This window comes from Pseudorasbora parva, chromosome 7 (genome assembly GCF_024679245.1).
Source record: "Pseudorasbora parva isolate DD20220531a chromosome 7, ASM2467924v1, whole genome shotgun sequence".
In the NCBI taxonomy this organism is placed as follows: Eukaryota; Metazoa; Chordata; class Actinopteri; order Cypriniformes; family Gobionidae; genus Pseudorasbora; species Pseudorasbora parva.
The window spans coordinates 6570657-6596759 of record NC_090178.1 but is presented as its reverse complement, the minus strand read 5'-3'; the positions used below and the strand labels follow the sequence as shown (position 1 = coordinate 6596759).

Below are 26103 nucleotides of genomic sequence, written 5' to 3'. Positions count from 1 at the left end.
TCTTGGACTAACCGTAGGAGTTAAAACTAAATGAGATTTGAGAGGAACAGAAACTATTATTCTCTGGATGGTCATATACCTTTACACCGCTAGATGGGGGAAAATATCACACAGTGTAGCTTTAAATGTTACGAATTAAGCAGCTCATAAACATTTTATCACTAGATAAAAAATTTAATTACCTGTTAAACAGGAACGTATGCAATCATTTAATACATTTCTCCATATAAATAACCTTTCTGGCACAAAGGGCTCTTTAAGAACCCTAGAGTTCTGTGTAGAACCTTTTAGTCTAAGAGTGTGGAACGCAGATTCTGAGATACTCCTAAATATGTCCATCCAGTGTCAAATGAGCATCAAAAATAACACCAAGGTTTTGAGCTTGAGAAGACAGAGTCTAATTATAGTTTTCACCTTTGTGAGTAGATGCTGTTGTGGAAACAAGAAGAACAGTAAAAATCAATCGATCAGTCTTGCATGATTAACACCCTTAATTGAAAGCAGAATGTATAGTAGGATTAGGGATTACCAACTTTACAATTTTTTGTTTATAGAACCTAAAGAACATTTAAATTGATAGTTCACCCAAAAATGAAATATGGAAATCAATCAACTGTCTGGTTACCCACATTCTTCAACATATCTTCTTTTTGTTCAATAGAAGAAAGAAACTCATATAGGTTTGGAACAACTTGAGGGTGAGTAAATGACCTTTAATAAGGTTACCATTACGGTAACAGAAAAATGGGGGCAGATCTGTTTGACAGACAGCATCTAATTAGTGTAAAGTAGACATCAATTACCTGAGCCATGATGTGACATTTATCCTCATGAACAGCAGTAACAGCTTCTTGGCTGTACTGTACACTAAATTGTTAGCCTAGAAATCAAGACGCACCCTAGCGGCAGCAAATCTCATTTGCCGTGAGTGTTGTCTAGCAACTCTGAATTCATTTCTGAGCTGTAAACGCCAAAATCTGGTCGGGCCAATCACATCGTGTATAGAGTCGGTGGGCGGGGCTTGATATAATGACAGCTGAGTTACGCTTGCGTGCTTCTAGTAAACACAGAAACAGGCGAACGGCGGTCTTTCGCATCAGCTTTGACCGCGACTTGGAGTTAAGCTTTTCTCTGAGAAAATAACAGAACGGCACTGAAGTCATTCTTAAGAAGAGAATATGTGTTCGGAGTTTTGCTGACCGGATACGGCGAAAGTTTAATCTGTCAACGAGCTCCGCTTCACCTTCTTTGCTTTGGTTGGTTGTAGCAATATCCAATTGTGTGCACGGCGTGCAGAGGGAGTTTGAAAGACAACCGTTTATCCCGCCCCTCGGATTGAGCTGTCAATGGTGAGTTTCCAGACCAAACATCTTGATGTGGGTCTGGCTTGTCAGGCTACTAAATTGTAATATATATGGTCAGAAAATCCCAGAATGACATGCTTTAAACTCCAACCTGACTTGTTGAAGATCTTCTTGATCTGCTCCTCCAGATATTCCCTGCGCTTGATGAGGGCATCAGACCAGCGTTCCCGCACACAGTTCAGGTCCTCTTCCTGTTCACATACAGCAGAAGAACATTGACACCTCAGCTAAACTGCATTTGTGGACCATCATTTAATTTGCCATTAGTGGGCGATTAGCACCATTAGGCTCATTTCAATTACAAATTTAAAGCGACTTGAAAAGAATTTGAAAATCCCATCTGAAGTACATCCCATTGATCAATTCACTGCAGAGATTACAATCCAGAACATCCATCTCACACCGTGTCTACAGTAACACAAGCAGCATGTCAAAACAAAATAACTTTTTTGTTATTTAAATCAACAACTTCTATAATAAGGGCCGTGTTATAGCGTCAAAGAGACGGCATCCGGAAAATCTGACGTCACTTTAAGAGCTGCACAGAGTCCATACTGGGATGCGTTTCCATCTTTTCTTTGTTGAGAGTATTTTGACATTTTTGTGTATTTGTCCATTCGTGTGCTGTACAAAAAGACGAGGATGAGAACTCAGTTCATTATCACGCACATTTCACTATGAGAAGCCGTTCTGTGCGCACGTGTTGGGCAATTTGGCCATTTCTAATTATTGGGAGGGGCTTGTCCCCCTCAATGTTTATGGTGATTACGGCCCTGACTGTATGTTTGCACAGTTATAGCAATATCTACATTATGTACTATGCCAGTGGATTTCAGTTAAAAAATAAACATTTTACTTTTATTTTACGGACATTGAGTTTCAAGCTTACAGCTTATTCTGAGGTGTCGTGCATCAGAAAACCGCCCATAGCGTCCAGTGTAGACACAGTGTGAGGTGCACATTTTGAGCCAAGCATCAAATTTCAATATAATACTTGCACAATACCAAAATACACAAATTACATGAATTAATAGAGGCAGATTAAATCCAGTGTGCTGTTTTTACACAGATGAAGCCATCAGAAGCAGCTCCATCTAGTACGGTTCAAATGGACTTCAACATGCAGAAATCATGCAGCCATGCACTGATCATGTGACAGACAGCCGTGTGTTAGTGCAGGAATCTCACAGCTTCTGTGGAAGCATTTCTCACATTAAACACAGCAAGATTATAATATCAGGCTTTCAGACACGGACGATTATTATTTTTCATCCAGGCGACCCACGTACTGTCTCCTGTCTGAAAGCACATGTTCAGCAGCTCACTGTCATCATGCGTGAGAGACAGCAGGAAGTCAGAATACCTGATAACTATCCATATCGTCGTCTTCTTCCTTCTGCCAGGAGAGAATACAGTCTGTCACACTCTGGTGAACTGACTCTCACAGGACTCCAAATGCTCATTCACACACATGCTAAAGTGCCCCTATTATGACATTTTAAAGGTTACTGATTTTGTTTTGGAGACTCCTACAATTACCAATTTAATATAATATATATTTTGTGAAAATTAAAGTGTTTTTTGAACTTGGATCATCACCTCTTTCTCAGTTTCTGAAACAGTTATATCCTGTTTTATATTTCGCTAAACCCCTCCTTTTCTTGAAAGTTTCCTCTGCTCTGATTGGTCAGATGGCCCAGTCTGTTGTGATTGATCTACTTTGCTCTGATTGGTCAGATGGCCCAGTCTGTTGTGATTGATCTTCTTTGCTCTGATTGGTCAGATGGCTCGGTCTGTTGTGATTAATCTAATCTACTCTGATTGGTCAGATGGCCCAATCTGTTGGGGTAATTCTTCATTCAAGGAAGATGAAGACCAACCAACCAAGCTGTTGAGTACAACAGATATAGTGTCAAACAACAACGATATCAACAGCTTTTCACACTCCATGTGGAGGGCTCCTCAGGGATGCATGGCCTCATTTTTACATATTTTCACAGTTGAATCAGCATTGAAGTAAATAGCTGAAATTAAAGGAGTTTAATAATTGATGAACTTTGCAACATTGAACTGAACTGAATTAATATTGAATTGACCTGAGCTGAATCATGACACGATTGTCTTCTGTAGAGCTGCTTATATTTGAAACTGATGAATTTTACAACATGAACACTGTAATTTTCCTGTTTATTACTGTGAAGCTGCTTTGAAACAATCTGTATAAAGCACTATATACATAAATGTGACTTGAAAAAAAAAGAAATCACATTTATTCCAGGCATTTACTTGCTCCAAAAATTGTACACACACAAACACACACACACACACACACACACACACACACACACACACACACACACACACACACACACACACACACACACACACACACACACACACACACACACACACACACACACAAACACACACACACACACACACACACACACACACACACACACACACACCTCCAGATTCTGCTCTAACAGTGTGTTGCGTCAGTCATTCTCACCTGATAGCTGTCCAGAGGTCTCTGTAGTTTTGTGGAGCGAGCGGAAACACAGCCGATAGAGACGGACAGAATAGCCTCCACCATCAGCGGCAAAGTCCCCGAGTGCTGGACCGGCTGGACACACACCTGGAGCCTCCGAGAGTGACCCTGGATTAAAAACACACACATTTGCATTGCTCTAAACTTTGAGCAAACGATCCCTGTCGCTCATGTCTCTGAAAATAAATCACTTCTGGTCACTTCGTAGTGTAGAAATCTACACGCACCCTAGCGGCAGCAAATCTAATGTGCAGCCAGTGTTGTCTAGCAACTCTCCATAGATTTGCGAGCTGGAAAAACCAAACTCTGGTCAGGCCAATCACATCATGCATAAAGTCGGTGGGCGGGCTTAAAGAACTCTATGTAAGAAATGTATTTCAATGAATAATAAAATGACCCTGATATGTCACTAGACATTAAGAAATCATGTTAATTTCAAATTCTTATATCACTGATATCACCGGCCATGATATTGTCATTTAAAAGTTGTTGCTGCAACTCTCAACTGATGTTGATGTTGACATGTTGTGTTTTGGCCTGAAGCTCCGCCCTCCACCTATCAACCAATCAATGTGTTTCAGCATCTGGGTTGCCAGATCTGCTCTAGTTACCACAGCTGCAGCTACAAATGTTCTTGCTGATCCTGCAGCCTATCTGGCAACCTCGAGTCAGGGGGGAGAGGGGAGACACCTGCAGTACCAGTTTTGGCCACAATCTTACATACACTTCCTTTAACATAATGACGGCAGAGTTGCATGCTACTTGTAAACAAAGAAGCTGGCGAATGGCGGTCTTTCGAATCAGCTTTGGCCGCGACTCTGGAAGACTTGGAGTTAAACTTTTCTTTGAGAAAAATCTGCATTATTGTGAATGAGGTTGAGCAGACAGTGTCACACCTGCCGCAGCTGAAACACGCCTCCAGTGCTGATGTCTTTGTTGAGATGCAGCTCGACAGACGAATACTCGCCCTGCTCATTCAACTCCTGTATGGAGACCCACAGCTCTATCCTACGAGACACTTCACTCCACCTGTCAAACACACATGTATGCATGAAAGACTTGCACGATTCCAAACGTTCAGTAGTCATTACCAATACAAGTAAAATGTTATGAGCCTCTGTACCAATGTTGGCACCATTACAAAAACTCATCAGGGGCAATACATGACAATACATGAAAGAACTTATCCTAATTGGCTTATTTTTTAACTGTAGTCCCTAGTTTAGTTAATATAGTTTTGAAAATAAAAATATTAAATTAAATGATTTGATTATTAACGCTATTTATAGTTAATACTACATAAAAATATTAGCATTTAAATACTATTAAATTAAGCAAACATTGCATTCAAAAGATTAGTAGCACTTTACAATAAGGTCTCATTAGTTAAAGCATTAACTAACATTCACAGTAGCACTTTATATTACAGTTCTATGAACATACAATGTACTTATAGTAATTACAATAACTGGGTAATAAATAGGTACTAACCCTGAACCAACACCTAAACCTAACTTTAATGCACACAGTTACCCAGCAATTTCCTAGCTATGTACAATGCATCAGACATTTGCTACAGTATTTATTAATCTTTGTTAACATTAGTTAATCAAAAGACAATGGTTCATTGTTAGTTCATGTTATATCAGGTACATTAAATAATTTGAACAGATACAACTTTTGATTTTTATAATATATATCAGTACATGTTGAAATTAACATTAACTAGGATTAATAAATCCTTTAGAAGCATTTTTCATTATTGGTCCCAGTTAACTAATGTAGAAAACTCATTTTAACTAATTGTGAAACAATGTAACTTTTATTCAAGTTTATTAAAACTTTTTTTTCAAATATGCATGGGAACATTTGAAAAGCTGGCATCATTAGGTCTTTGAACTTACCATGAAATAAAAATGGAAAACTCTTATTTTTCATGGAAAAGTACAGTATTTATTATAAATGATTTATCCATGCATATCATATATATTTTTTAATTCATGTCCCCTTATAACTTCATAGTAACTTCCCCTCCTTCTTGCAGTGACATCTCTTCTCTTCTCTGATGATGTGTTTACTGGCGTGAGGGCGGGGCAACCTGTCACTCACACGAGATCCACCAATAGCAAACCATAACCATCCAATCAATTCCTGATGGAAAAAAATTAAGCCCCACCCTACATTTGTTCTCGTTTGTAAAGCCGTTTCACTAGGATATACGTCACAATAGGGATGAAAATTACTAACACAACTTTCGTTTCATGCCGACTTCAAAATTTAAGCAAAGTACCAGTACTTTTGACATCACTTGTCTACATGCATGAAAAGCTGTGACTGTATCTGTAAGTAAATACACCTGTCTCTGAGCGTCCGTGTCTTAGCCTGCAGTGCATCGAGCTCCCAAACGGAGTGACCGTTACCCGCATACCGGTGACCCCAGACCTCGATGGCCAGAGCTCCATCTGAGATGAACTCCAGAAACTCCTCCGTCACATGCACCACGAAATCCTGCCAACATAAGCAGAAACTCACTGATTTTTACAGGTTTTGAAGAGACTGTGAGTGCTTGATTGTACAAAACTTGTTGCTACAGTGTTCTGGGGGGTTGCTAGGGTGTTCCCATGCTGTTGCCAAGATTTCCTGGGTGGTTGCTAAGTGGAGGTGAACTGGTACATGTCAAAAGAGTTAAATGTATTATTGGATTTACAGACATGCAACATAAAAAACTAACTTGGTGTTAATACAAATATAACAAAAAATAAATAAATAATAATAAAAAATGAATAAAGCTAGTGTGTTGAGCTGAAATACATCCATATCCCGTATACTTCATATACAAGTTCATGTTGATGGTTACTTTACAGGGTTATTATAATTATTTAAACTAATCCGTAAGAAAAAAAATTGTTGCATGACATAAATAAAAAATACAAATAAACATTAAATGAAATTAAATAAATAAATAAAAACATTTTTAAATCAAGTTGCCAAGGCAGCATTTCTCATTTTCATTTAGTTTAACTTAATAACAAAAACTAAAAATGAAAATGAATAAATAGACATATTTAAAAAAAATTATAAAAATGACAAAACCACACAACTAAATTACAAAAAACTTTAACTAAATCAAATGAAAACAGAAAATATAAAAATAAAAACGAATTCCAAAATATGAATAAAAACTATACTAGTATCTCTAACAATAAAAAATTACTGGCTTTTTGGTAAATATCTGCTGTAAGTTTTTTACCCTGCAGTGGTCGAAGCGCACAGTGAACTCTGCGTCGGGGGTCCGCGAGGAGGGCGTGTCTGGACTGACCATGGGCGGAGCCACAGTGGGCTCTGGTTGTTCCCAGAAGCTGTACTGACAGAAGACGAAGTTGGACAGGTTGAAAGGCAAACCAGACGCCTCACGGATCCGCACCTGACACAAGGAGAACACTACAGTGAGTGTTTATGACAACACTAAACCAGGGTTACTAGAAGTAACTCAAATTAAAACTTTAACTCAACTCAACTTTAACAAAAAATTAATAAAGTAACTCGCTTGTGAATTCTATTAATATGGTATAATTTTCATTTTTGGGTGAACTATTTCTTTAAAGGCCCACTGAAGTGGCTTGAAACATGCAGCATTATTCAATGTTTTTTTCCACTGAAACAGGAAGATAGGGCAGGACATAATTGAATGGTGTATTTCAAAAATAGCCAATAGCATTTAGTTTATATCACAGCTTGGCCAGAGCCGTTGAGCTTGGTTAAGATGAAGAGGTCCTCCGCATCTCTATCCGCTTCCTTTAAAATATAGCATTCTGTGCTGAATTCAAATGCTCCGATACATTTTCTGACTATCACATGATCCGCTCTGTGCTGTCGTGCCTCTTGACCGACTCGATCACATGATCCGCTCTGTGCTGTCGGGACTCTGGACCGACTCGATCACATGATCCGCTCTGTGCTGTCTTGTCTCTGGACCGACTCGATCACATGATCCGCTCTGTGCTGTCGGGACTCTGGACCGACTCGATCACATGATCCGCTCTGTGCTGTCGGGACTCTGGACCGACTCGATCACATGATCCGCTCAGTGCTGTCGTGTCTCTGGGCCGACTCGATCACATGATCCGCTCTGAGCTGTCGTGTCTCTGGGCCGACTCGATCACATGATCCGCTCTGTGCTGTCGTGACTCTGGACCGACTCGATCACATGATCCGCTCTGTGCTGTCGTGTCTCTGGACCGACTCGATCACATGATCCGCTCTGTGCTGTCGTGTTTCTGGGCCGACTCGATCACATGATCCGCTCTGAGCTGTCGTGACTCTGGACCGACTCGATCACATGATCCGCTCTGAGCTGTCGTGACTCTGGACCGACTCGATCACATGATCCGCTCTGAGCTGTCGTGACTCTGGACCGACTCGATCACATGATCCGCTCTGAGCTGTCGTGACTCTGGACCGACTCGATCACATGATCCGCTCTGAGCTGTCGTGTCTCTGGACCGACTCGATCACATGATCCGCTCTGTGCTGTCGTGCCTCTTGACCAACTCGATCACATGATCCGCTCTGTGCTGTCTTGTCTCTGGACCGACTCGATCACATGATCCGCTCTGTGCTGTCGGGACTCTGGACCGACTCGATCACATGATCCGCTCTGTGCTGTCGTGTCTCTGGACCGACTCGATCACATGATCCGCTCTGTGCTGTCGTGTCTCTGGACCGACTCGATCACATGATCCGCTCTGTGCTGTCGTGTCTCTGGGCCGACTCGATCACATGATCCGCTCTGTGCTGTCGTGTCTCTGGGCCGACTCGATCACATGATCCGCTCTGAGCTGTCATGTGTCTGGACCGACTCGATCACATGATCCGCTCTGTGCTGTCGGGACTCTGGACCGACTCGATCACATGATCCGCTCTGTGCTGTCGTGTCTCTGGGCCGACTCGATCACATGATCCGCTCTGTGCTGTCGTGCCTCTTGACCAACTCGATCACATGATCCGCTCTGTGCTGTCTTGTCTCTGGACCGACTCGATCACATGATCCGCTCTGTGCTGTCGGGACTCTGGACCGACTCGATCACATGATCCGCTCTGTGCTGTCGTGTCTCTGGACCGACTCGATCACATGATCCGCTCTGTGCTGTCGTGTCTCTGGACCGACTCGATCACATGATCCGCTCTGTGCTGTCGTGTCTCTGGGCCGACTCGATCACATGATCCGCTCTGTGCTGTCGTGTCTCTGGGCCGACTCGATCACATGATCCGCTCTGAGCTGTCATGTGTCTGGACCGACTCGATCACATGATCCGCTCTGTGCTGTCGTGTCTCTGGGCCGACTCGATCACATGATCCGCTCTGTGCTGTCGGGACTCTGGACCGACTCGATCACATGATCCGCTCTGTGCTGTCGTGTCTCTGGGCCGACTCGATCACATGATCCGCTCTGTGCTGTCGTGTTTCTGGGCCGACTCGATCACATGATCCGCTCTGAGCTGTCGTGACTCTGGACCGACTCGATCACATGATCCGCTCTGAGCTGTCGTGTCTCTGGACCGACTCGATCACATGATCCGCTCTGTGCTGTCGGGACTCTGGGCCGACTCAATGTAGAAAATAGTAAATGTGTAAACCAGTGACTGATTTCAGCCACATGTTGCATTTCCAAATGCATGTTAAAACGACTCAGAGCAAAAGCAGAGATAAGTTTGATAAAATAAATGACGTTTCACCAAAAAAACTAAGCTTGGAAGGAGCGCGTTCAAATGATCTACCCAATCATGATGTCATTCCAACCAGCTGTCAGCATGTCTACCAATCAGCTCAAGTGGAGGATCACATAAATACCCAGTCAACTCACCAATGTTTCTTGACAGGTTTGCAGCATCCCTCCACCACCCCGTCTTCCTCACACTCACCTGGTTAACTTTCCTAACCAGAGATACTCTGGGTTCGGCCAAAATACCGAGCTCGGAGCCCTCTCCTCAGAAAGCACGCCAAATACACATGCCATTTATTCCATCTGACTTATTTGTAAGTGTGAACTCGTAAAATAAGGATAAAACTGAAAAAGTACAGAGCCCTTTACCCTGCAGGTGAGTTTTTTGGCCATGTGGACGATCTCTCCATTATTGTCCATGACCTCGTATCCGCTGCTCTCGCTGGAATTCTCTGAGGAATCGTCTCCTCCCGCCAGACGCTCAGGCACGACTCCGCTCACACGGACCAGCTCCACATGCAGCCGACCGGCGACCTGCCAAAAGAGCACGACTGGTATGATAGACTCCGTTTAACAGCTAGTTCAACATGTAGATGTACATGTAGACTCCGCCCCACCTCTCCCTGCTGGCTGATGATAGGAACGGCATACTGCAGCTTGACGTCATGAAACAAACACTCCAGGAAGACGTTTGCTACGCCGATGAGGTTGTGATTCTCTTGTGCTTCATAGAATGGATCTCCTGCCTTATTTTGCAGCTGGTTAACCTGATAAAAAAACAAAAACAAACAAAAAGTTATTTTTAGAGAAATGTTCAAAAAGTTTGGGGTCGACCTTTTATGATCAACCAGGCCTGCATTTATTCAAGCAAAACACAGTAATATTGTGAAATATTTTTACAATTTAAAAGTATACATTTCTTTCAATATCTTACCACTTCCTGTGTGCCTTCCCGCCAGTCCCTGTAGTGGTCTCTCATGTCCACTAGTTTGTTCTCTAATTTCTCAATGGTCCACACCTGTCTTCCCTTCCCTTTACGCCGCACCTGGATCGCTGGTTCACTGACTATAGCGCCACGCTGGGGTTAAAATACATAAATTGAATATTACAGTTATAGTGTTATATTACAATATTACCATATAGTGACAATCAACTGCACTTATTATTTGTTTTATAAAATGAAATAATTAACATGAACATTTTATGTACTATCATGATGTATGTAAATGTATAAGAGAAAGCAAACAGCAGAGTGTGGCACTAGCAATGCCAAAGTATTGGGTTTGATTCCCAAGGAATGCATGACCTGATGAATGTATACTTTAAATGCAATGCAAGTCACTTTGGATGAAAGCGTCTGGTAAATGCACACGTCTAAGTGTATTTTTTTAGGTGCCAGTTCAAGTTTTTCATCATTTCTAATCCATGATGTCTATTTATGAGAGGTCATAAAACTGCATGTCTAATAATGATAAAATAAGTATAAAAAGTTGTTTAAAATAATTAGACACTGCTGTCAGCACATATTTAGGGTTCATCATTGAAGATACACCTAATGCACAACCATAAACGAAAGCGCTCACTATAATAATATAATTATAGCTATTTAACTTTTTATTTGTCTAAAAATTAATTATAAATATAAAATAGTATAAATATAAATAAATGAAAATCACAAATAAATCACAGAGTAAATAAAAAAATAAACAAACACATAAAAAAAGAGAAAAATAAATAAATAAATGAGTAAAGATAATAAAAACTAATAAATTATAAATAAACAAATACATAAATGAACATATAATAAATAACATAAATTATTAGAGTACATTAATAACAATTTAAACAACAAAGTAAACGAATAAACAATTTAATAAGTAACATAAATAATCAAATAAGTAAATGCATAAGTAAATGGGTAAATAAATGGATAAGAAAACAAATGTGTAAATAAATAAAGTAAATAAACAAATAAATAAATATTGTAAGTAAATGAATGAGTAAATAATAGAATAAATAAATTAATTAATTAAATAAATAAAAAGTAATCAAAATAAAAACAAATAAATGATAAATAAATAATTTAGTAAGCAAACAAATAACTAAAGTAAATAAAGAAGTAAAATAAACAAATAAATAGGAAATAAAGGAAATAAACAAATGAATAAATAAATAATGTAAACCTCAAAATAAATGACTAATAATAATTAATAATAATAATAAAAAATGAATTATATAAATAATAAATAATAAATAATTAATTAAAATAAATAAATTATTAAATACATTTGAAAAATTATTAAATGAGAAAAATAAATTATAGAAATAAAAAACAATAAAAATGAAAACAAATTAATTATAAATAAACAAACAAATGAGTAAATTAAAAAAAGAGAAAAATAATAAATAAAGTATTATTAAATTAAATAAAGTTAATAAATTAATGAATAAATTAAAAAGTAAATAAGTAAATTAAATAAGTAAATAAATAGATAAGCAAATAAATACACAAATAAATAAATGAGTAAGAAAACTTCACTTGGTGGTTTTTTTGGGTCTCTATTGTTTGATCTTATGACAAATTGTTTGTACAATGCTAAGTGAATGGATGTAATTGTGTGTATGGCGTCAGCTCTCACCTTGCGGTTTGCGCTGAGGTTGGCGGCCGGGATCTGCAGCGTGACCTGGTAGTCGGTGAGTTTGTACATCTCCTCAGACAGGAAGTTGGCCTCTCGCACCAGTGCGTTTGCTCTCACCACCTGCTCGCGCAGCCGAGACAGACTCTGGCGGAACAGCTCGTCCCTGAAAAACACAGAGGCACATTCACACGAGCCCCTCTAGAGACGCCACCACACCAGCGGATGACTAGAAAGCGTGGCTGGATGAATGGAGCAAAAATGTCCAGGGAATGTTAAACGTGAGTGTTACAAGGATTCGCTTCTCTGTGTGAGAGTGCGTGTGTATGTTTGGGCGAGATAGAACATAAAATCACAGGTTTAAAGAAGTTTCATTTATACGGATCTGCTCAAAAATCTAGTGAGCTGCCTATGTAGGCAGCATTTTAAGGCATCATAGGCACAGCCTCCAATATGAAGGCTGTTTCAAAAAGGTAGATAGCATGATAATGCTTCTATGTACCTTCTTTCGACATATGCATATTCTGAATGATTAAAGGGGTACTTCAGCGCTGGGAAGATGAATCTGTATTTAAACAGGGTCATTAATATAGTAGAAATGTGAAATATTTTAGAATTTGGTGCTTTCTAGACTGAGAAAAACAGAAAATTTATTTTTGTCTCATGTGGATGAAAGACAACAATTCCCAGAACGCATTGCTTCGTTGCCCTATGAGGCTACTCCCAAAGCCACCACTACTGGATCACTTTCCCACCACCGCGTTCATTTTCATAAAATCAGTTCAGTTAGAGAACAGACACTACAATTAAAAACTGAACGTGTCTGTTTAATATAATGTGATTTAGCCGCGGCATAACGTTACATTCACAGCGCGTGTTCAGTCTGGAGCACTTTCAGTTCATGCCTTTGGAAGCTTAACTTTCATAGGAATTTAATTGAAAAGTTGACACACTCACTTTGCTCTGCTCCACTACATTTACATGAATGCCTGCAGCTGCCACGAGCTGAGCACTGTCCACCCTCCATGGGGTGGGTTAAAAACATGTGGAAATAGCTCCTTCTGCTGGCTGTAGTCTTTAGCCTCTGGCCAAAGATTCCTCAGATGACGCAAAATGACGATATTTGCATCATCAGAGGATTTTTGTCCAGAAATAAAATGCATAAATCTCTCATCTCAGGGGGATATGAGGGGGGAAGCACAATCATTCGAATAAACTCCAGGGTTGCTACTGATACAAAGCCATATGCTAATCGCTGAAGTAACCCTCTAAAGGCAGAGTCTGCACTCTCACCTCTCCTCCGTCCACAGCCGCACTTTGTTGTGTGTGGAGTGTGTGGGGAAGGGCAGACGGTCGCTGCTGCAGCGCTGGTGCTGCGTCACCTTCTCCGGGGAAAGCCGCTGCCGCAGAGACTGAAGCTCGCGCTCGTACATCAGTCGCTGCTCCTCCAGAGCCAGACGCTTCTCCTCCAGATACTGCTTCTCCAGCACCTGCACCACGTTCTGCATGGGGTCTGTGAGGACATATGAGAACAACAGCTTTACAGAAACACAGACCTTTCTATTAATCAGTGCAACTATCACTAGCCATTTCTTTTAACTGAAATACAGCTCTGGAAAAAAAACAAGAGACCGCTTAACATTGAGAAATCAATGTTAAAGCTACACTGTGTGATATTTTCCTCCATCTAGCGGTGTAAAGGTATATGACCATCCAGTGAATAATAGTTTCTGTTCCTCTCAATTCTGATTTCGCTTCAACTCCTACGGTGGCCCATTTAGTCCAAGATTAACATGGCAATCCCCCTCTTTACATTCGACACGGTGCCATCGGGTGTGAAAACGCAAAAGGCGAAGCTTGAATTTACGGGTATGTCCCTCTTTGGCTAATGTACTTTCAAGATGGAGGGGCAACATGGCGACCGGCATTCGAACCCCTCACCCGTATGTATTTTCAATCGCATATTATAAACTTACGAGAATTCTTTATTAGTTGAAAGAAGTAAATATACATTAATGATCACATATTTTTGAAAGAACTAAGTGTTTTTAGCTAAGAATAAACTAAAAAAGATACACAGTGTAGCTTTAAGTGGTCTCTTAATTTTTTCCAGAGCTGTATAAAACAATATAAATATTAGATGTAAAACTTAAACTTAAAAATCTTAAATGGAAATTAGAAATATTGCCTTGTCACCTAACTTAAATAAAATAAGTTTGATAAGTTATATTAAAATTGAGAGTTATATATATAATATATTTTATATATATATAAAAGGCATGTAAATGCAACAATATATAAAAATGCATGTATATTTATATATTTTAAATAGCAAAACATTCTTACAAATTATCAGTGTTATCTTTAACTTAAACTAAAAACATTTACATAAATTGATATAAACAATAGCAGACGTAAAATAATAAATATATTATATTTCAGTTAGTTAGGCAACATTTTTAATCTCTAATCAGTTTAAGATGAAGTATCAAAAATGTTAAAACTAAAACTGAAATAAAAATATTAATTACCTGACAAATTAATTGATTTAATATATATAAAATAAAAACTAATAAAAACACATAATAAAATTACTAAAATTTAAACTAAAATTAAAATATATAATATACAAGTATATAAATAATACTAAAAAACTATTTCTCCACAAAGGAAAGACTCCCTTAAACATCTTTAAAACAAAATGTACTTTATATATAGGGTTATATAGGGCTATATTAGGGTTTGTTTTCAGATAACATGTTCTGAAAATATAAGTGTTGCACTGGCAGACTTTTTCCAATTGTTTGTACATAAAAAAAAATAAAAAATAAAAAACATTTTAGTGCTGTCAAATCAATTAAACGCATCTAACATACAAGTTTGTAAATATATTTCTACAGTATATTATGTATGTATATATGCATGTGTCATGATTAATCGCATCTAACTAAAAGTTCAAAGATATATTATATGTGTGTAAGTTATAAGGTTGTATAGATGTGTTTTATATTCCATATAATAATACTGAAGCATGTCAATGCATTAAATTGTGACATGTATGTCTCTATGTGTATTGTGTAGTAAATATAGCGGCTCTAGCATGTACCGTTGTTCCCCAGAGCTTTCATCATGACCTCCATCTGTGCGAACTCGTAGCTGTAGTCCTGCTCAGACGAAGCCTCGCTGGCCGTCTCCACATCAACCTCCGTAAAGCTCTCGCGGGAAGAATCCCTCTCCATCTCTTTTAACCGATCACGCCGTTTACGCTTCGGCAGGTTGATTCTGAGGACAACACATTCACTCTGATGAGTCTGTACATGTAAAGGAGATGCCTGAATGCGCAAATCTGCAGATTACCTGAAGAAGTGGTTGTTTCCCCACAGGATGCGATCTCCGTGCCACAGGTGAACCTTGGAGAAGAGCATTGTGCCGTTCACGCAGGTCCTGTGCAGGAAAAATACACTTAAGACATCACAATCAGAATGAAACACAATATTTGACTGTATGCGAAAAGTGTTTAAACACACAAATAAGGCACAAGACTGTGTTTCTGAATTCCTTAATGAGGGTATGAACATCCCATGAAGAACTGCAAATGGCAGAAAAAAACTGTACAATATATAAAAATACATGTATATTTATGTTTTAAATAGCAAAACATTCAGAATTATCAGTGTTGTTATCTTTAACTTAAAATAAAAACACTTAAATAAATTGATATAAACAATAGCAGACATAAAATAATAAATATATTATATTATATTTCAGTTAGTTAGGCAAAAGTTTTAATCTCTAATCAGTTTAAGTTGAAGTATCAAAAATGTTAAAACTAAAACTGAAATAAAAATATGAATTACATGACAAAATTATTGATTTAATAACAATAAATATATATAATTAATTATGAAAAAATATATAGTAAAAGGCAAAAAAGAAAAAAACAATGAAAACAGACATCATTTTTACTGTTACTAAAATAAAATATTGTCATTTGCAAAAATGTAAAAAAATGTACATTTGTAATGTAAAAAATATATACACATTTTTTTAAATGCTTGATTTACTTGATTTCTGCAAAATATATTTCTTTTTGTTGATTTTGTGTAAAATGTGAGCCAGAAAAAATATTTGTATTATAATTATTTTCAATTTTTTTCCCCTTCACATGAAACTTCATCTTCCATTTCAACTTTATTTGTCAATTACAACATATTCTATTCTATTCTATTCTATTCTATTCTATTCTATTCTATTCTATTCTATTCTATTCTATTCTATTCTATTCTATTCTATTCTATTCTATTAATTTCAGCTATTTCTTTTGTTGTTGTTTTAAATGTACATAAATTGGCGATATGTATTAAAAATATTTGTCATGCTAATAAACAGCGCTAAAGAAACTGAAATTTGAGCTGGATGTGTGTCTCATACCTGGCGTTCTCCAGCGGCGTGAGCACGACATCTCCATCAGACATGACGTCCAGCACACAGTGCTCAGACTGGATCCCGATGCCGAACAGCTGGATGTCCTGAGACGTGTCAGCACCCACACGCGTGTGATCCTGAACACAGAGAAGAACATTTCATACATGAGCTGCTCAAAACTACAGAGGACTACAGAAGTTGACGATAATAACACTGTTCCCCGTATGATTTGGCACAGGGTCTGTCCTAAAACATAGTGAAGCTGTCTACATAGGGAGCATTGTAAGGCATCAAAAACATGCAGCAGGATGCCCTCTGAGATACATTATTGCCAAAAGTTTTGGGACGCCTGCCTTAACATGCACATGAACTTTAATGACACCCCATTCTTAATCTGTAGGGTTTAATATGGAGTCGGCCCACCCTTTGCAGATATTACAGCTTCAACTCTTCTGCGAAGGCTTTCCACAAGGTTTAGGAGTGTGTTTATGGGAATTTTTGACCATTCTTTTAGAAGCGCATTTGTGAGGTCAGGCACTGATGTTGGATGAGAAGGCTCGCAGTCTCCGCTTTAATTCATCCCAAAGGTGATCTGTCAGGTTGAGGTTAGGACTCTGTGCAGGCCAGTCAAGTTCCTCCACACTAAACTCGCTCATCCATGTCTTTATGGACCTTGCTTTGTGCACTGGTGCGCAGTCATGTTGGAACAGGAAGGGGCCATCCCCAAACTGTTCCCACAATGTTAGGAGCATGAAATTGTCCAAAATGTCTTGATATGCTGAGGCATTAAGAGTTCCTTTCACTGAAACTAAGGGGTCAAGGCAAACCCCTGAAAAACAACCCCACACCATAACCGTCCCTCCACCAAACATTACACTTGGCTCAACGCAGTCAGACTTTGTGGCTGAGTTGCTCTTGTTCCCAATTGCTTCCTGTTTGTTGTAATACCACTTACAGGTGAGGTTGGACAATTATTAGTGAGGACATTTCACGAATGGACTTATCGCACAGGTGGCAACCTATCACGGTACCACACGAGTTCACTGAGCTCCTTAGAGACCTATTCTTTCACAAATGTTTGTAGAAGCATCTGCATGCCTAGGTGCTTGATTTTATACACCTGTGGCCTCCTGAATTCACTGATTTGGAGGGGTGTCCTAATACTTTTGGCAATATCGTGTTTCTTGTTTTTTGCCAAATTCTAAGGCAGTAGTATGAAGGTAATTGCAAAATGTATTGCAACAATAACCCTGCCACAAATAACACGTCCAGATCATCTTCACATCATTCAACGCATTAACAATGAAGAACAAAATAACAACCATCAAAGGAAGGAGTAAAGATGGCTGTGCGTGTTTTCATACATGTGGGCTCAGTTACACAAACATTGCTCTTCCAGGGGGATGTTTTTTAGCCCACAGCTGCACTATTCCTTTCACATTAACATGCTAATTCAACATTGGTATGCCAAGCCGACTGGAGGCAGCAGACAAAGGCCTGTTGTTGGTTCAGAGAAGGTCTGGCTGCTGTTCTCACAGGTCTCAATCAGAGCTCAGGGCCGCTGCACCCGCAAAAATGCACCTTGTATGACAGCGTTGACAGCTACACTTCAACCTATAGAATAATGACTCAAATAAAATATTGTTTGACTCGTTCTTTTGAGTCAGAGAGAATCAGTTAAATCAGATGATTCAGGATAGAAAATCATCTCCGCCTTTAAGGCCGTGTGTCCACCAAAGCATTTTTTCAATTGTTTTCAATGTGAGCACCACTTTTTTTAAACGGCAGGAGCGTAACGGGGTGCTGAGCATCTATTTCACAGTTCAGTTCATTTTTTACTGGTTGCCGTGAGTTGAACAATGTTCAAGTTTTAGTAAGCTGAACTAAAAGCTTACTAGTTATTAGTAAGCTGAACGCACATCACTGTCAACCAATCCACAGTGGAGGATGGGCGGGACAAATACAACAATGACTAACCACAACATTCTGCTTGTACAACGCAAACAGAAGACAACAACAAGCATAATAACAGAACAAAATCATTTAAAACAAGAGCCAGAGCAAATACTTTACATTGTATCGACATTTTTATTTTTATATACAGAAACAAACTATCTGTGAAATGAGATGCTAGTAACACTTCCGCAGATTTTCTATCATAGCGAGCAAAGAGTCTCAACTTAAAAAAACGCTGCATTGCCAAAATACACTCAAGCACTCACAGCAAAGCGTTTTAAGCAGAGTATCTGGTGTTTTGAGTGGACATGCGGCCTTAGTCGACTTTTCAGTTTGCAACCTCCAGATATGATTCATCTCCTGCTGGCAGTTGTAATGCAATTTCAATTTGTTTGCAATCGTGCTTTGAATTGAGTGTGTAGTGACAGTACTGTAGTTAGTATATGAACAAAGAATGTAACTGTTGCTGTTTGATCATGAAAAAGGTCTGCAAAGTTCCAAAATCCCTCCAGCAGCAGCTCTTCTCTATATCAGGTTCACTGTTTCTGAACTCCCTGAAAATGCCTTTATTATAGTCTTGAATTTTCTTCCAGGAACAAATCTCAAAATATTCTTAATTTTAATAATTCATGCCCATGGTATATGTAAAATAAAGTCAGAGGCCTGGTTGAGTGAGTTAGTAGTGTGTTGAAACTCACAGTTATGGTAAGGGGCGGGAAATTTCTCAAACACAAAGCGCTTGACCAATCAAAACACACTGGTCCAGCCGCTCAATCAGAACACATTGGCCCTCATTTATCAAAAGTGCGTACACCAAATTTCCAGCGTACACCTTGCGTACACCCAAACCCACGGTGACTTTGAGATTTATCAATATGGACGTTGGCGTATGGCACGCTCAAATCCTACGCCAGCTCAGGAGGTGGTGTACGCACGTTTGAGTTAGAGGGGAAATGCGCAGAAAAACAATTCCTAACACCACAAAACGCACTGACAAAGATATGCTATATTATGACCCACTGTTAAAAACCACAACGACAACATTCAGTGTTTATTTTTGTGCAACATGAACGTCAATGTTTAATTTGTGTGACTTTACCAAAGCGTTTGATTTGTAGGCATATGCCTCCAGTCGCGAGCCTGTGCGCTTTATCTGACGGTTCAGGCCCGCCTGGCCCGGCAGCTGCGCACGGACTGGGACTAAAATAATTCAGACTGACAAAATAATAAAAATGACCTTTTTCTTTTAAATAATAATAAAATCAATAAAAATGACATTCTTCTTCTGAATAACAAGCGTCATTAAGAATAATAATCATAATAATAATAAGAATCTTACAAATTGTCATGTAATTATTAATGTGAATGAATGGTACTCCACATCACATCATCATCACTGTTGTACACCCCAATATATGTACGAAATTAAATGCTAATTGTTTCAAAACGTGCTGTAAAATAATGCATTGTGATGGTAATTTATCATCCAAAGGTATTTAAACTGCTGGAGTGCACTTATCAACCTCCACACTATTAAGATACTCGTAATTTGGGTCCATATTTTGTTTTTGTAGGTGCCTTTAATCCCACTCTTTAAACTCCCAAATAAAACAATTTCGTTTTTTTTTTCACTTCCCTGGTGATGGTCTCGATGGGCGCGTCTCAATCATCTCACTAGTTCAGTAGTCAGGGCATTGATCAGGGAGTCAGCCCATTGACTTATGTCCTAATCAGTGCCCTGACTAGTGGACTAGTGAGATGATTGAGCGCGCCCGATCTCCACGTCGGAGAAGTTTCGCTTCTTTGCCGTCTTCTGTTTGTCCATGGCGTAAAATGAGGGCGTGGGGGAGGCGGAGACTTGAATATATAGGGGCATGTTATTCTAATGCCGATCGTTTTCAGCCGCCGCATTTATCAAGGGCAAGTATTGCGTACACCTGGATTGCAGAGGTACGCACAGCTTCATAAATCAGGCGGTGAGAGGAGTGTAAGCATAATCTTACGCCAACATATACACCAGTTTCTACGCAAGATTGATAAATGAGGGCCATTGTGCTTTTCAAAAGGAGGGGCTTCATAGAGAGAGGAACTAAAGTTACTGACAGACTGGGAAGAGACAGGCTGCAAAAATTGAGAAAATAATGTGTTGTTGAACATTTAAGCATGAAAATGTAATCTAGTAGACCCCAAAAACAACATCAAGACTTTAATTTGTCCATTAAAATGTTTTTGTTTTATTGATGCTATCCTTGTGTGCCCCTTGAGATGCATCAAAAGATAAAAGAGCATCAGGAATCCTAGCAGCCCTTATGGAAGCAGTCCAATGGAAGTCTAATGGAAATGAATGAGCACAGAAACAGTGATGCAAACCTCACTATCAACGTCTCAATGTGCAAACAATGTACCTTCAGGTAGTAGACCAAAAGTTCATTAAGAGCAGGATCAGCGTTCAGGTTGACCAGGAAGCACTTGTCCTCTCCGACCTTGATCCCTGATGACTCCAGAGAGATCCCCATGCTCTCCAGCTGCTTCTGGCGCTCCTGCAGAGACCAATGACAGCTGTCAATCAAATCTGACATCTTCTGTGAGGCTGTTGATACTCAGATGTACCCTTTCCTTTGGTTTGTTTCATTTAAATAACATCTTTGTCTCAGACATTTCTGACTAAAAATGTGTTTTTATTGAGATCTCTGACTTTTGATTGTTGGAAAATCATTCTTGATAACAAAAGATAATTTCATCTCAGTCGAGTGGAAACAACAGATATTTAAGAGAACTCATTTGTAAAATGTCTTTTGACATTGAGGTTGAAGGCCACATTAAAATTGAGCCACAATCAAATTGTATGCAAAATTCATTCTGCACAGCTGCACAATATCAAGATGGATACAAGCAAATGTGTATGTGCGTGTGTGTGTGTGTGTGTGTGTGTCTGCACGGTCCTAGAAAACCCTACATTGGTAATAACAGGATAGTATATAGGATATTAAAGGGTTAGTTCACCCAAAAATGAAATTGATGTCATTAATGACTCACCCTAATGTCGTTCCCGTAAGACCTCCGTTCATCTTCGGAACACAGTTTAAGATATTTTATATTTTAGTCCCAGAGCATATGCAGTCTATGCACACTTTACTGTCCATGTCCAGAAAGGGAATAAAAACATCATCAAAGTAGTCCATATGAGACATCAGTTGGTTGATTAGTCTCTTAAAGCATCGAAAATACAGCCTGACGTGGTCATACTCAATTCTAGTCAGAATATGAGTCTGATGCTCCACTGGGCTGTGATTATGTGGTGTGTTTCAACCGAACCAGGAAAGACCTCAATTGGCTAGACCTACAACCAATCAGAGCAACGAAGCAACGCATTACGTTAGCTGTCAAATGTCAACAGAGCTCAACTGAACTGTGTTGCCAAGTCAGTGTTTTTTTCCGCGGGTTGAAGCGACTATTATGTGATATATAGACCCATGAGTGTGAATTTTAGCAGGCAACCTTACCAAAATAACACACATTTTATTTTGGCACATTGTATTTTGATGACGTGGATGATTACGTTACTGTTTATCATCTGTCCGTCATCGTCTAAAGCCCACCCTGATGATTTCATTGGTCCGAACAGTTTCTGTTCGGGGATAATTACTCCTCTATGGATCGAGGCCAGACCGAACTGGCCTACCTAAAAATGTTGTGGGCGGGGCTAAATTCGGCTGGCATCCAGGCTATCGAAAATACATTTTAGTCCAAAAATATCAAAAACTATGACTTTAGTCAGCATTGTATTCTCTTCCGTGTTTCTCTAAAAGAATCGATCAATGATTCGGGTCGCCAATGTCACGTGATTTCAGCAGTTTGGCAGTTTGACGCGATCCGAACTGCTGAAATCATGTGACACTGGCGACCCAAATCATTGATCGATTCACTGATTCATGAACCGTTTGAATCTTTTTGGAGGAACACGGAAGAGAAGACAATGCTGACTAAAGTCATAGTTTTTGATATTTTTGGACTAAAATGTATTTTCGATGCTTCAAGAGATTCTAATCAACTAACTGATGTCTCATATGGACTACTTTGATGATGTTTTAATTCCCTTTCTGGACATGGACAGTAAAGTGGGCATAGACTGCATATGCTCTGGGACTAAAATATAAAATATCTTAAGTGTGACTGTCTTACGGGTGGGGAACAACATTAAGGTGAGTCATTAATGACATAAAATACCTTTTTGGGTGAACTAACCCTTTAATACCAGTAATTTTTTACCTTGTGGGGACATTTTTGGTCCCATGTGGTACAGCTTATAAATCATACAAAGTGAAGTTTTTTGAAAATGTAAATGTGATGGGTAGGTTAAGGGGTATGGTTATTGTAAGAGGATAGAATATACAGTTTGTACAGTATAAAAAACATTATCTCTATGGAAAGTCCCCATAAACGTGTGCCTATGCGCGTTTGCTACCTGTGCAATCTCCTCTGTTTTCCGGAGTTTCTCTTCCCAGGTGACGGTCATTTCCTGAATGAGCTTCTCCGACTCTTGGAGTTTCTCCTTCAGCTCAGGAGCCTTCAGAGACTGACAAATACAGCATAACAAACATTATCATTAAAAGCTATGAGTCTAATCATCTCCCCATCAGTGTTATTTTAGTATCTATAATATGCTATTATAACTTTTTTACTAATATATATATATCGATATATATATATATATATATATATATATATATATATATATATATATATTAGTATATTATATTATTATAAATATAGTATTATATATTTAACTTTAATTTAGTTTTATTCATTTTTATTTTGGCTTATTTTATTTTACTAACATTTTTGCTAATATTTTGAAGTAGTTTTTTTATTTTTCATTTTTATTTTAATTTTAGTTAAAGTATTAGCTCTTTTTATATAGCTACAGTTTTTATTTGTTTTTATTTTATTTTAAGTTTGAAATGTTTAAGCACTTACGGTATATAAAATAAAATAAGTTCAAACATAGTTGATGATGATAACCCTGTTCCCCATAAGGTTTAACACCAGCTCTGCTCTAAAACCTAGTGAAGCTGTCTACATAGGGTAATGCTGTCTGCATTTTAAGGTATCAAAGGCATGCAGCAGGATGCCTTCTAACATATCTTGATTTAATCAGTATCACTTGCATTTTAACGGCAATTACAGAACGCAATGAGAGGTAAAAAGTTGGTGTCATCTAAAAGATTGAAAAGCCTGTCAGAGATTCTTCTGATGATCTCCCAAAACTCTCTGCTCACCTCAGCCTGAGACAGCTGCACTTTCAGCTTCTCCACTTCCTCCCGGAGCTCCCTTATGATGCGGGCGTTGGGATCCTCGTTGACCACGGCGTGATTGACGATTCGTTTCGCTCGGTCGGCGTACCGCAGTGTGGACAGTGTCTCCTCGTAGTTGTCAGCGGCTGGGCTGATGGTGGCGATCATGGCCGTCTTACTGTTGCCTCCGAGATTGTCCTGTAGCAATAGAGAGCAACAATCCATTAATTTTCTCCATAGGGAGATTGCTTTTGAACCTTTAAAGACAGACCTACTGTGAGGTGCGAGGTGGTTAACCAATGATATATATACACACGGATCCTCACGATACACAAGGCCAGTTGGCAATGCCACACACTGAACACATATTACGCATGAGCATGACGTCACCGGTTTCACAATTTCGAGTTTTTGTAGTTTACACGTTTTCAGACGTTTGCATTTTCAGGCCTCCAAAACGCTGTTGCTGCGTAAATTAATTTGGCCCAATCTCATAAAAAGTTTTTAGTTGAAAACTGTGTTGTGTAAACAGCCCCTGAGTCGGATTCCACTGGACTTTTGCATCTATTTTGGGAGGAGAGAAGCGATGGGACAGCTCTGACGCAGACGGACTCACCTTGAGCAGCCACGTCAGCACGGAGTCTCTGTAAGGCACAAACTTGCTCTTGCCCTTCCCTGCAGACTGATCAGCCAGAGCAGAGATCACACAGCCCAGTGTCGTCAGAGACCTGGAGATACATAAAACACTCATCTCATCAACTCAGAAAACAGAGGGTCGGAAATACAGCTGGTTAACTGATCTGATCTGATATTTTATGATTTTTTTAAAAAATTATTATTTACTTTTTTGTCAGTCGAACTAACCCCTATTGAGAAAAAATATTTATTGAAGTATCACTGATATTTACTGTAGCAACACATTTGCATGTTCACAGTTCACTGATGTCGGATTGTCCAGATAAAATTCTTTAGTAAATGTTTTATTTGGTTTTTATTTTCAAATAATTCATTTTAATTGAACCTTATTATGATTTAATACATTTTTGCATGTTTTATTTTGATTGTTTTTATTTAAATTATGTTTAGTTAGCATTTTATTTGTTCTTATTTTAAAATTATAAAATTATAATTAAATATTTATTTTTTATTTAATTATAATTTTATTTAATATTTTACTTTGTTTTTATTTTCAAATTATTTATTTTAACTTGACATTTTATGATTTAATTCATGTTTAGTTAGTATTGTATTTTAATTGTTTTTATTTTTAAATGATTTATTTTAATTCAACATTTTTATATATGAATAAATTCCTATTAAGTGTTTTTTAAGTTAAATTAATTATTTTAACTTTTATTTAACTAGTATTATACTTAATAAAGTGTTTTATCTTGATCATTTTTTATTGTTTATTTACATTTAGTTTTATTTAGATTTTGTTATTTTAATAATTTAGTAATTTTATGTTTACATTTCTATGATTTAATACATTTTTTGCAAGTGTATCATTTATATTTTTTATTTTTTACATTTTAATGATTTAATTAATTATTCATTTTTCTATAAACTCAATCCTTGCAGTTCCCTTACAAACCTCCATTTGAGAAACCCTGAATTAGAGGACCCATCATTGCCCATGATGCAGTTCTTTCATTTAGCATCTAATAACATTTCATTTGAAGATGCTCTTATTCATGTAGGTTTGTAAAGACGGCGCTTTATTCTTTTCTGTATTCATTATGTGGATCCAGTTATCCTTTTATTCTGTCATCCTGGCTTAAGTTCACAACCTGCATACAACAAACTGTCAGCATATTATTCATTTTTCAATGATTATTATAAGCAAGTGACACATCTTCCTTTGGAAATGGCGAGCAGCCCCAGTCTGGAGCACTCAAACGTGCTCTTACTTGTTGATGTTGCTGCCTTCCTTCAGTCTCTCTCCAGCTGCTCCAGTCTTGGACACGCGCTCGCTGCCGGCCAGATCCACAAGACTGATCTTGCTTACTTTCTCTCCAGAATTCTGCGTATTACAATCAACAATTTCCAAAATCAGCACAATTCAGCACAACATGTGTGTCTGGTATAGATCAGGGTCCAAAATGAACACTTTCCAAGCATTAACTGGATATAAAACTATATATGACCCTGGACC

The 26103-nt window shown here is 38.4% G+C and overlaps 1 protein-coding gene across 4 annotated transcripts in view; it reads right to left on the bottom strand.

The window, feature by feature from the left end:
• Positions 1–26103, bottom strand: part of kif13a (kinesin family member 13A) — an 87219-nt gene that overhangs the window by 17033 nt on the left and 44083 nt on the right. For 2 of the 4 annotated variants that reach the window (XM_067447884.1, XM_067447886.1), the window contains exons 9-27: positions 25859–25971; positions 24565–24676; positions 23934–24146; positions 23120–23230; positions 21060–21194; positions 16705–16835; positions 15631–15717; positions 15380–15555; positions 13567–13786; positions 12277–12439; positions 10572–10715; positions 10255–10404; positions 10007–10171; positions 7166–7339; positions 6272–6423; positions 4812–4944; positions 3877–4023; positions 2728–2760; positions 1456–1555 (exon numbers count right to left, since the gene is read on the bottom strand). In XM_067447884.1, the coding sequence (XP_067303985.1) occupies positions 1456–1555; positions 2728–2760; positions 3877–4023; positions 4812–4944; positions 6272–6423; positions 7166–7339; positions 10007–10171; positions 10255–10404; positions 10572–10715; positions 12277–12439; positions 13567–13786; positions 15380–15555; positions 15631–15717; positions 16705–16835; positions 21060–21194; positions 23120–23230; positions 23934–24146; positions 24565–24676; positions 25859–25971 (2659 nt within the window). The remainder of the gene's footprint in view (positions 1–1455; positions 1556–2727; positions 2761–3876; positions 4024–4811; positions 4945–6271; positions 6424–7165; positions 7340–10006; positions 10172–10254; positions 10405–10571; positions 10716–12276; positions 12440–13566; positions 13787–15379; positions 15556–15630; positions 15718–16704; positions 16836–21059; positions 21195–23119; positions 23231–23933; positions 24147–24564; positions 24677–25858; positions 25972–26103) is intronic. The other 2 variants (XM_067447885.1, XM_067447887.1) reach the window with 1 other exon arrangement.